The sequence below is a fragment of the Raphanus sativus genome, unplaced genomic scaffold (genome assembly GCF_000801105.2).
Source record: "Raphanus sativus cultivar WK10039 unplaced genomic scaffold, ASM80110v3 Scaffold0167, whole genome shotgun sequence".
Lineage (NCBI taxonomy): Eukaryota > Viridiplantae > Streptophyta > Magnoliopsida > Brassicales > Brassicaceae > Raphanus > Raphanus sativus.
The window spans coordinates 14,686-26,491 of record NW_026615487.1 but is presented as its reverse complement, the minus strand read 5'-3'; the positions used below and the strand labels follow the sequence as shown (position 1 = coordinate 26,491).

General features: G+C 32.2%; 1 protein-coding gene across 1 annotated transcript; it reads right to left on the bottom strand.

The window, feature by feature from the left end:
* Positions 1-6,027: 6,027 nt before the first annotated feature.
* On the bottom strand, positions 6,028-8,133 carry LOC130501336 (UPF0496 protein At5g66670-like). Its single transcript, XM_056996233.1, has 2 exons — positions 7,976-8,133; positions 6,028-7,357 (listed from the first exon to the last, which is right to left on the bottom strand). The coding sequence occupies exon 2, from the start codon at positions 7,334-7,336 to the stop codon at positions 6,158-6,160; it is 1,179 nt and encodes a 392-aa protein (XP_056852213.1). The 5' UTR covers positions 7,337-7,357; positions 7,976-8,133; the 3' UTR covers positions 6,028-6,157.
* Between the last annotated feature and the right edge of the window lie 3,673 nt (positions 8,134-11,806).

Here is an 11,806-nt window from a genome sequence, read left to right as displayed (position 1 = left end):
TGAACCGGTTTAAATAAAATATGGGTTTCGTCGTCAAAAAAAATATTAGTAGGTGAATGATTATAAAGTGTAATGGTAGAAAATATTAGAATTCACTATATGTCATGATTAACTCACACATTTGTGGAATAATTAATTTACAGTATTTAAGAGAGGAACAACCATGTATTTAAAGCATATCATTTTCGTGGATTCGTTTATAGTAAGTATTAATAGTTTAATATAAGAGAGATTAGAATATATGGGAATAGCTTCTTTATAAATGCTGTAATAAGTTTCTTTCTAAATTTTAGAATACGTTTTAAGATTTAGATAAAAATTAATTAATTAAACTAATAAATATAAGAGTGGCATTACCTTGTAATTATATAAGAAAACCAAGGGTAGAATCCTATTAGGGATTTTGCTTTAATAGTATAGATAAGAATCAACATGGTATCAGAGCTCCAATGATTCGATGGCCAATTCAAGTGTAAAGACAAGCAACAGTCTGCAAAAAAAATAAAATAAGAGAAAGTAGAAATTAAAACTATGATATTAAAAATCAGAAAGCCTGATATCGATAATCAAAAGGCTGTGATATTGATAATCAGAAATCGTGATATTGATAATTAGAGGATTGTGATATTACATAACATAATTCTGATCATATAATTGCTGACATAGATATGGAGACAACACAGCAAATAATTCCGATCTTCAATTGAGAAACATACAGTTTTTGGAAGATCAAAATGAAGACAATCCTAAAGACGAGAAAGCTTTGAGATGTTATAGAAAATGGAGTTACATTGAGGTTGTCTTCTGAAAACACGCCAGCATTAACCAGAGAGATGATCAAGTTATAAAAGATATGATGGCAATGCAAATACTCCAAACAGCAGATTCCGATGTTATTTTTCCAAGAATTGCTCCTGCAACAAGTTCAAAGGATGCCTGGAATGCACTAGAGATGGAGTTTCAAGGGAGTTCTCAAGTGAAAATGATTAATCTTCAATTTCTTAAAAGAGAGTATGAGAATTTGAAGATGAGTGAAAGGGAGTTCTCAATACATTAACTTTCAACACAAAGTTAATTGATATGGAAAATCAACTTCAAATTCATGGAGAAGAGAAGTCGGATTATCAGATAGTGCAAAAGATTCTTATTTGACTCCGAGAGAGGTTTGATAGTATTGTGTCCGTACTCAAACAAATTAAAAAACTAATTGTACTATCAGTTATAGAGTTAATAGGCACATTGAAAGCAAAAGAGAAATAATACAATACTAGGTAATAACCCGTGCCTTGCACGGAATGAGAATATTGATTTTGTTATCTTTTTAATAAGCATGAGTATTTAGGTATCCGTCGGTTTTTCAGATATCGGGTTTCTCAGGTTCGAAAATTAAGTCTCATTCGGGTATTACAAAATTTGGAGTCGGGTTCGAGTAGGTTCGCTATTGATGTAAAAGAACCTTAAAATAACTGAATAACTAATATATCTGAAACTGATTCATATTCAAAGTAACCATGTTAACCGATTCGGTTCGGATATTTTGTATCCAAACTACCCAAATATACCAAAAAATAACTAAAATTACTCATTAGACACGATGTTTGAGTATTTCTATACAAAATATCATATTTTATCTGAAAATACACAAAATAATTAATATATTTAATTTAAAATTTTAATTTTAATTTTAATTTTAAAAATAATTATACATATAATTATAATAATATTTTTAAATATATATTTACATTTCAGAAATCTTCGGATACTCATTCGGTTTTCGGTTAGGAGCAGGTTGAGTACCGGTTCTTCGGATACATCAGTTTAGGAACCATTCGGTTATTTACCCCGTGTCTGATCGAGTTCGGGACCCTAATTTTCTGTTCGATTTCGGGTCGGTTCTTCAGTTCCGGATATTTGACCCAACACTGTTTAATCTGGATATTCGTTCAATATTACGTTTTTTTTAGCCTCCTAAACTATAAATACCATTCTAAATTCATATTTATTTTGTTTTCTTCGGTTGAAGTGATCGAGATTTTTCATTTTTTGGTGATAAACCTAAAACTATTATATTTGTTTGGCTTCATGTTATATGAAGTTTCGACAGTTCTTATGTCGAACCAATGGTTTCATTTTTAAATTTCTAAATACTTGCAAAATCAAATAAAATCTAAATAATAGTTTAAGAAAATGACATCCAATATTATTTGTATTGTTTGTACAAACAATGTTGGTGACATTTTAAGATTTTGTATTTTATATAAGATATTCTAATATTATTTTTGTTGTTTGAACTTAGACATAATATAAAAAGTTGTATATTTATACTCATGGAAATTGGTTTTTATTGAGTTTAATAATGTAAATTTTGATTAATTTGAGCTTAAATTTTTTATCACCCTGTTTATATCTATAAAAACTGTAATGTGGTCAATAAATCATTTTTATTACAAAAACATGTTCTATAATTTTTTAATATTTAACTTTCACATCATTGAGAACCATTTTAATTATTTTAGAACCATCATCTTATTATTTCTAAAATTGAATTACTTTGACTTTAATCTTCTACATAGTTTTGAAAGGTTTTAAATAACGACTAAAATTGATGCAGCCAATTTTGTTGCTTTAAATCGTTAGTATATATATATTATTTAATTTGAATTTTTATTAAATAAAAATTCATATTAGTACAATTTTATGATTATTTGCATCTTATTATAAAAAAACAAATTAAGCTATTGATCACAAAATATTCAAAGTGAGATCTTCAAATTTCTAATAATTTATAAACGTTTTGAACAATTCAAAATATAACATATAAGAAAAATTCTAAATGTTTTTATTATATAGTTAATGTGATTGTTTAATATCTTTTACTAACATAAAATAAAAAGAACTAAGATACAAAAATTGTTATCAAATATTCATTATTCATAATAATTAATTTTCATATATACGTTAATCATATTAGGTAATCTCATAGCTTTTATTTAAGGAAGTGCGAGATTGTTTTTTGTACATTATTTATCAATTCAATGGTTATTTTAGTTAAAAAATGTAATATAAGTTAAGATGGATCAAGCTACTTTTCTAAGAATAGTATATTTTATATATTATATTTTATGTAGTTATTAATTAAATAAAACTTCATAATCATACGGTTCTATGATCATTCATATCGTTTTATAACAAAATATTTAAATCATTGATAACAAAATTTTCAATGTGAAAAATTTAATAAGTTTATAATTTATAAATGTTCTTGAAAATTCATTGAAAGTTTTGAAATTAAAATATTTATGTAATCTTTTATGGTAATAGATTAATCTATATATATATATATATGTGTGTGTTTTATTATTAAATGATACTTTTTACTGATATGGTTTTAAATTCATGTGTATCTTTTTATAACAAAAGTTTTAAACCATTGTTCATTAATTTTTAACATAATAATTTTAATAGTTTTAGTCATTTATTGTCATTTTTATATTCAAAATATAACATATACGAAAAAACTAAATTTTAATTTTATAGCTAATTCGATTGTTTAATTTATTTTAATAATATAAATTAAACAAAAATGATGGAGGAGATATAAATTGTTATCAAATCTTTATTATTAGAAACATTAATTGTCATATATATATATTAGCTATTTATAGTAATTCCGTAGGTTTTATTTAAAGAAAAAAAAGAAAATAATAATTATATCTAGCGGAACAATAATAAATGCTTATATCGTAAATTTCATATCATATCATCATTTCATATAGTTTGACCAACGAATGTATCTAGCGACTTATAAAAATCAAATGTGGACCTAATTATTTTTTAATTGAATGTAATTGACTACCTAATTGGTTGATACCTAAGCATGTAGTCTTTTTAATTATTATAAAATTGAGGTTACAATTTTACAAATGTTTCTCCTTTAATATAGGGAATACTAATTATGTTAATAGTTTCCAGCTTTGTTAATTAGGAAATAACTTAGGAAGTGGTATAAGGAATGTGCATTGAGTTTTGACATTTTTTTTGTTTTGATTACTTAATGAAAACTTGGGAACCAAGCATAAAACTTGTTTTCTATATTACGTGGCTTCAGTTTGATTTGAGACGATCATCTTCATATTTTAAATAATTAAATTTTAAATAATAAATATATAGTAAATACATATCTTAAAAATACGAACAAAACCGTAATTCAAAAATACATCTTGTATAGAATTCATTGTAGATAATTTGGTACATGATATTCTGCAAACTCAGCTCGTATAAATAGCATACACAAACCGGATATAATAATCTACAATAATTTTAAAGTCTAAGAATTCATGTTGAAGAGATAAATAATTGGGGACGTAATATTACCTCCATCTCTATAACAGATCTCTTACAACTTCATGAGCCTTAAAGGAGTTTAGGACAAAAGTGAGATACCAACCTTTAGACTCTTTATCTCTTCTAGAAGCTTCAGGTTCGTTTCTTTAAGCTCATGAGCTTCACCTCTGAGCTGATTCACTACCCTGATTGCATCATCGACCAGTTTATAAAAAACTGGTCGAAGTTGCCATTCAAATCGCGTTTTTGTATATTCGTTTCTTTTCATCTTCAAGGTTGCTGGTTTATAAAGAGTTTGTAAATGATTACAAATTTTTTTAATAGATGCATGAGTCAGCCTTGGCAAAAAAAACAAAACAAAGCTGAGCCAAAAAAAAACTTAAAGAAACGGTGTTATATAAACCGAAGCCATTGCTGCATAAGTGGGGTGAAGGACTTTAGTTTCTTTTTTCCCAGGATTGTATCCCTTATGAAGCTGTCAATGATTTTGAAAATAGCTGCTGGAGTTCGAGCTTCACCATCATGTAGTCGTTTATTTCTCTCAGTCCAGATGCTTGATATTGTTGCTTTAGCGATTTAGTATGAATATAAAAAATGACGCGGACTAAAGTGAAAGAAGAATATGACAGAGCTCAGTCCAGATGCTTGATATTGTTCCTTTCTTTTTCACCACGTTGGTTCATTACTATTATTATCATCTTCTCTAGTAACCACCTCTGCTTCTCTCTGCTCTTCAACATCGCGTTTTCTCACTTGGTATGAGGTATCTCTATCCTCCCTCTCTCTCTCTCCTATATCGATCGATGTTTATACTCTTTTCTCTGCCTCGTCTTCTCCGTCTTTCTTCCTCTGTTTCTTCAAAACGAAACTCAATCTATATGTATCTGAGTATGTGTACATCTGTATTTACGGTAGATTTTGATTGGGAAAGAAACAAAAAAAAAATTCTAGATTAATTATTGATGGGCTCTCACCATATACGTTTTGTGGAGTACTTACTCTTTGACAAAGGAACCAAATCTTGATAAACTGTACAGAAGAAAACTTATGTATCCTTAGTTTCTTGGTATAACGATGAACATGCATGGTTATTGCAGAAACAACTGATCTCTGTTTTAATGGTGAGCTTGACGATGGAAGAGAAGCAGTTAAATTTCAACCGCCCGCTTCTATCTGTTAGATGCCCCACGCATAGATTACCAGTCAGAGAAAGCAGTCCACGTATGGAATGCATGCAAGAGGATTATACCCGAGTCTCTGCAACACCAAATCCCTATTACTTCACTTATCTCACAGCGAAGGAAGAGATGATCTCTGTTTTCCTCGTGCAAGTTGAGAGACAGCAGAGAGGCGTGACGTTTATACCCCGATATTGTAGTTTCCTCGTACACTGGTTTGATTTTTCGTTTGACGTCAAAGCTATGAAAAAAAATTTGTTATGTTCCTTGTCATTTAAGCAAAAAAGGAAAGAAAGTTAAGCATTAAATGTTGCGTTTTTTTCAAATCGCTCACAGAGTGACACGTGGAATGGAGCCTTCTCATGCATTCTGGTGAAAATCGTTTAAGGAAAGCCTTAAAAATGTTTCTCCTTTAATATATAGGGGATTAATTTATTTAAAAGTAACATAAATCGATCCTATTGTATATGATGGATATGGCCGACATGACAAACTGAAAGGACAATGAGACGTAAATCCCAATTATGATTCACACATAAAATACGAGTTTGGCACACTTCAAACATAAATATAAAAGTGTAAATGATGTCAAAAAAAATATATATATATATAAAAGTGTAAATACATAGGATAGTTTACTTCTTCCCTTTCGATGACATTGATTTGGTTATGTGTTCCAGAATTTGTACTTTCCCCGCAGCGACACATGTGCTACACGTAGCCACAGCTTCACCAACTTCCTTGATTACCTCAGCAAACCCAGTCACTTCGCTAACGATTTCTTCCATCACAAGTTTTACGGCCTCCTCTTCTCTATTCACTGCAGCAACATCCACAGAATCCAGAATCAATGAGAGCCTCCCAATAAGCTTCTCGACTAGGCTGTTTACCGTATCTGTCCCTTGGATGTTGAGAGTCGTCTTGTTCTCCATATCTTTGACTAACTCTTTCTGTCTATCCAAATCCCTCTCACGGTTCTTCATCACCTCATTGATCAATATTCCTGCAGTTCCAATCATGTAGTTCAACCCAGTCGCAGCCGTAATGGCAGTATTGAACGCCAACGGAGGTACGAATGCTATGCATACGTAAGTCTCTACGGCCATAAAAGTCAAAGCCGCAGAAGCGTAAAGAATAGCCACCAGTCTCCTCCTTCTCTTTAATTTCGCCTTTTTTTTATCAATCTTCACCAGCAGCTCATGGATCTTCTTTAAAAGCACAAGGTGCTCCGAGCGTACAGATTCCAACTGATTCTTATACTCGTCACCAAAAGGATCGCCCATAGCTTTAACCTTGTTCAGCTCCACTAACGTTTCGGCGTACTTCTTCTTCTTCTTCTTCAGGTTTCCTTCAAAATCCGTGTCGTCCATCGACTCTTTTTCAAACTTTTTGATCGCAACTTTAACGATCAAAAAGCTTAATTTTGCTTTCTTGGTGCACTTCTCCACGGTATTAAATAGATCTAAAGTTTTCGTGGAACTCTCATAATAGAGATCAACCAAAGACCTTAGTTCTTCGTTCTCCAATACATCTTTGCTGGCGGTAATTTCCTCGGCCATATCTTCGTTCATTTCAACTAGAAACCCGCACAGCGACTTGACTGAGTTTAGGGAATAATTTTCAGTTTTGCCTCCTGCAGCGAGCTCGCTCTTCAATTTGTTGAATCGTTGCTCAAACAAAGAACCATATGATTTGAGCTTTGGATCTTCTTCACAAGCAGTTGTGTAAGCATTCTGGTTTTGTTTGTTGGTTCCATCTTTATCGGAACTCCAGTATTTCGACAGTAGTCCACAGACTATTCCAACAGCCGCCATTGACCTTATACTTGAGCTAATCTGGAAAGGAAAAAAAAAAGAGATTCAAGAAAACTCACATAACCGTTCTTACCGTTTAATTTGTCCTAAGCAGATACAAATTTATTTTATTTTTGTTCAATGTTTTCTAGAACTAATTTATTTTTGTTCACAGTTTGAACTTTCAAACATTTTTTTTTCTGAAAAGACAAATTAATTCATTACTACTAATTCATTTGTTCTAAGCATTTAAAACATATACGTATCTCCAATCAATAAGTCTTTTTTTTTTCTTTTCTTTTTTTGAAATCTGTTTCATATGAGAAATACAAGAGTTTTTCTATAGTTACAAATCAGTTTTTCTACAGTTCACTACCACTAGTGCACTATCTATGAAGTCCCAAACATCACGTCTACTATCATTTATGAAACAGATCTAAATTAATTTTGTTATAGAACTATGCCCTAGACGAATGTTTAATACTTTTCTTTTTTTTTTTGAAAAAACGTTTAATACTTTTCTTAGTGGACAGATTAAGTTAACATCAAGAAAACTAAGATTAATTTAAATCCCGCGTAGGGCACGAATTTAACTAAATCAAAGAGATTACACATATTAAGATGAGATAGGCTTAGCTTGAAAAAATTGGGGAAAATTACCTGAACTTGGAATCTTGCTTAAGACAAGAGTATGTCGAGATTATTCTGATCTACAAATCTATAGTTACTCGACTGGTGCTGTTATAAACTTGGTAGACACAAATATATATAATCAATCAATAGCCACCCACCCTTGATGCCGTGGCAAAGACGTCGATCTTGCTGGGAGTCGGGGGGACCATAACGCGGAGAAGTAAAGTCCACCTTCGAAAATACGTCCATCTTTCTGCGAGTTGGGGACACCATAACGCGGAGAAGAAAATTCAATAGCTACGATTAAAACGTCGAACCTTCTAATCGTCAATCTAGAAGATCTTAATGTTGTTTAGCATTGTGATTATACTTGTAACTATGATAATATGCTTATATATCCATCATCAAATCATTAAGTTCAAATTGGTCTATTTATCTTTCATGTTTTTAAATTACCTCAATTCATTTTCCATTTTTCTCCTTCTTCCATTATTCTTATTTTTTAAACCTTTCTTCTCAAAGTTTTTCACAAGATTTTATGTTCCTCCTCACTTTCTTTTCATTATTTTCCATTATCCACGTAAGTGCAGACATTCCTCTAAAGTCTTTTTCTTAAAGTTTTTATGACATCATTTTGTCTTTCCTAGCACTTTCTTTTCATCATTTTATCTTTTCCACGTAACTCCAGGCCTTCTTCTCAAAGTACTTTTGTTTTTAACTATTCTCTCTTTACCTACAATACAACTAATAATTCAAGTCAAAATTCTGGTGTATGTTTTTTAACAATCGATCGAAATAAGTTAATATATACACTCTAGCGTTATCAGAAGATAGATCTATTGATAAATTTTAACATTTGGCATAAATGTTTGAGTTTCTTGATTGAAGTTTGCTTGAGTTTTTACAATTAGGTTCTTCTAATCTACTTTTTTTTTCAAAGACCAGATAAGGTATGGAAGAATACCAAAAGCCCTCAACTAGTGATGGATATTTTTAAAACATTTTGAGTAATTGTATAAATATAATAATAGTCATTTATGGATAAAATATTTAAAATCCATGACTTAACAATATATTTTCAGATTTTTAGTTGACAATGCCAAATGATTTTGGGCAAATTTTTAAATTTAGAATCATATTCAGTTATTTACGGAGATATATGAATTTATCCAAATTCCTTCGTCTAATCTAAGCAATTACCAAAATAAAATTCACTAAGGTATATGAAATTTATCAATGACTATACAGATATCTTAGATGCACATTTTTTCAGTTATGATTAGATTTACATAATCTTTTATGAATCTAGATTAATTACCAATCAAATATCTAATTTATTTTTATCAAATAAATATTATTAAACTAAATCGACCATGTGAACCAAAATTTATTCCATAGTATTTAATCTGTTATATAAATAACTAAAATACTATTAATTATTATCTTTTATACAGTACTTTATAAAAATATACCACAAAGATATAAAACAATATTAGTTAATACTTAAAAGATTATCAAATAAAAAATACACTACAAGAAAACACGATTTTAACGACGACCTCTTTCCTCGCTAATTCTTCGTAAATGAGTGTTTACGACGAATTAGCGAGGAAACGCTTTTCGTCGGTAAACTTTGGTTGTAACGGATATTTAATCGCCCTTTCGTCGTAAGTTTACGAGGGATCCATTTCGTCGTAAAGTAAAAGTTAAATTTTCGTCGTAAAGGAGACGTAGATTTCCTCTTAAAGCTGACGCTTACTTTCCACGTAAATAACACGTAAATGTTCCACGTAAAATACACGTAAATATTCCTCGTAAACTCGACGTACAATTTCCTCGTAAAATACACGTAAACATTCCACGTAAAGTAGACGTAAATAATCGTCGTAAAGTACACGTAATGCTTTTCACGTATATTCGTCGTAAAACAATGGTCGTTAAGATCACTTAAAGCTTCCTCGTTAAAGTCTCATGATTTAACAAGAAATTTGCTTCATTTTATATAACTGATTTTATTTTTAAATTTAAATCATAAATATTATTTTATTTCAAAAATATTAGAAATTTAAATAATTATTAATGCGAAAATATTAAAAGTTTGGAATAAATAATAACCAAAAATATTATATAAATAATAAAAGTTTGGAATTTTTATATTATACAATAAAAAAAACTAGCTAGGGCCGGGGCGGTGAATCGTCTCCCGGTAGAGGTCTTCACTCCTCCTCTGTACTTCTTCCTCTTGCTGCTGAGTACGGGAAGGCTCGGGAACCGGATGCTGTCGTCGCATCTCCGCCAACAACCCCTGCCATTGGGGATTTCCAGAAACTATAACTTCCAGAAACCCCTCCACTCCACCCATACGAGCCTGGAACGACTGGCGCGTGGACGCTAACTCAGACTGCATCGATGCCAACTCAGTCCGCGTCGAGTCTAACTCCGAAAGCAGCTCTGTGACTTCGTCGGCTCGTCTCTGACCATAAGACCATGTCGCTCTTGGGACATCGTTGACAGATTCCCAACGTACGTCCCTTTTTCTTAGGGACAACCTACAAAAAAATTAGTTTAATGTTAATAATTAAAAATAGGTATATTAAAAATTTAAATAAAAAAATTTACCTCCTCGTAAATCTGATCCACTTCTTGAGTGGATAATATTACCGGTATTCCATCGGGAGATTGCTGGGACAGCTGGGTTTGGCGGTCTTCAATCCGAGCAACGACATCGTTGTAGATTTGCTCGGACCTCAGATCCACAAATACCCCTGCCTTGGTCTTGTGGGTCCTCTCGTAAAGCTCTTTAAGAGACGGGAGTTGTCCCGTCTCTTTGAAAAACATTTAAAAATTAAATAGTTAGAATCAATATACATATATAAACATATTAATTATTAAAATATTTAATATGAAAAAAAAATTATAATTACCATTTCCAAGCGGACACGGGCATGGGGTTTTTGACCCGTACAGTGAAGCATCGGGCCGTTGCCGTGCTCTTCTTTGGTAAGACGAGAGGCGGAGCAGGCGTTGGAGACCGCAATGGATGATGGCAGTTCCCAGTAACGGATGAGGCCATCGTAGATATCCTGGGTCAGCTCAGCGGGTTTCCCGTCCTTGTAACCCTTGTAGATCCAGTCCTCCTTCCAGTTGCCTACGGTGTCCAACAACCGCTTCTTCGCCTTTGCGATGAACGCCGCCTTCACGTCTTCATGAACCCCAATGGACCAATGATATCTTTGCTGCATGTATAACACAAAAAGATTAATAATTATTTAAAAAAATATTAATGAAATAAAAGTTAATAATATAAATTAAACATAAAATAATTGATTTAAAAAACTTACAGCAAACATCCTGAACCACGTGTTTCTGACTTGTGCGGCGTCTTCGTCCAGTTTGGGTGAGCCTCGGAGAAATACCCTTTGATGATATCAGATACGCTCGTAGCGACAGAATTGTCGACCCCAAACCTGAAAAAAAAACAAACTTAAAGTATTAAAATAATTTATTATTAATTTTAAAAATAATTAAATTATAAAAAAATTTACGTACCACAGAGTCCCCTTTGGTCGGTCGGGGTATAAAACTGGTAAACCAGCTCGGCCTGGTTGAGCGAGAAGATCCTCAACCGTGTACCGAGCAAAAGGAGCGGTCGGCGGCACCCGCAACTCCGGATGAACGTATCTGGGTGCCACCAGAGGAGGCACCGCGTCTGCAACCGCCTGAGGTGCAGCAGGTGGGGGTGGTGCACCAGATGGAGGAACCGGTGGTGGCTGAGACTGAGACTCCGGGACGATCTCCGGCATGGAAGAACCTGGAGCTGAAGATGATGATCTAGCAGCAGGATCACCACCGAACAAC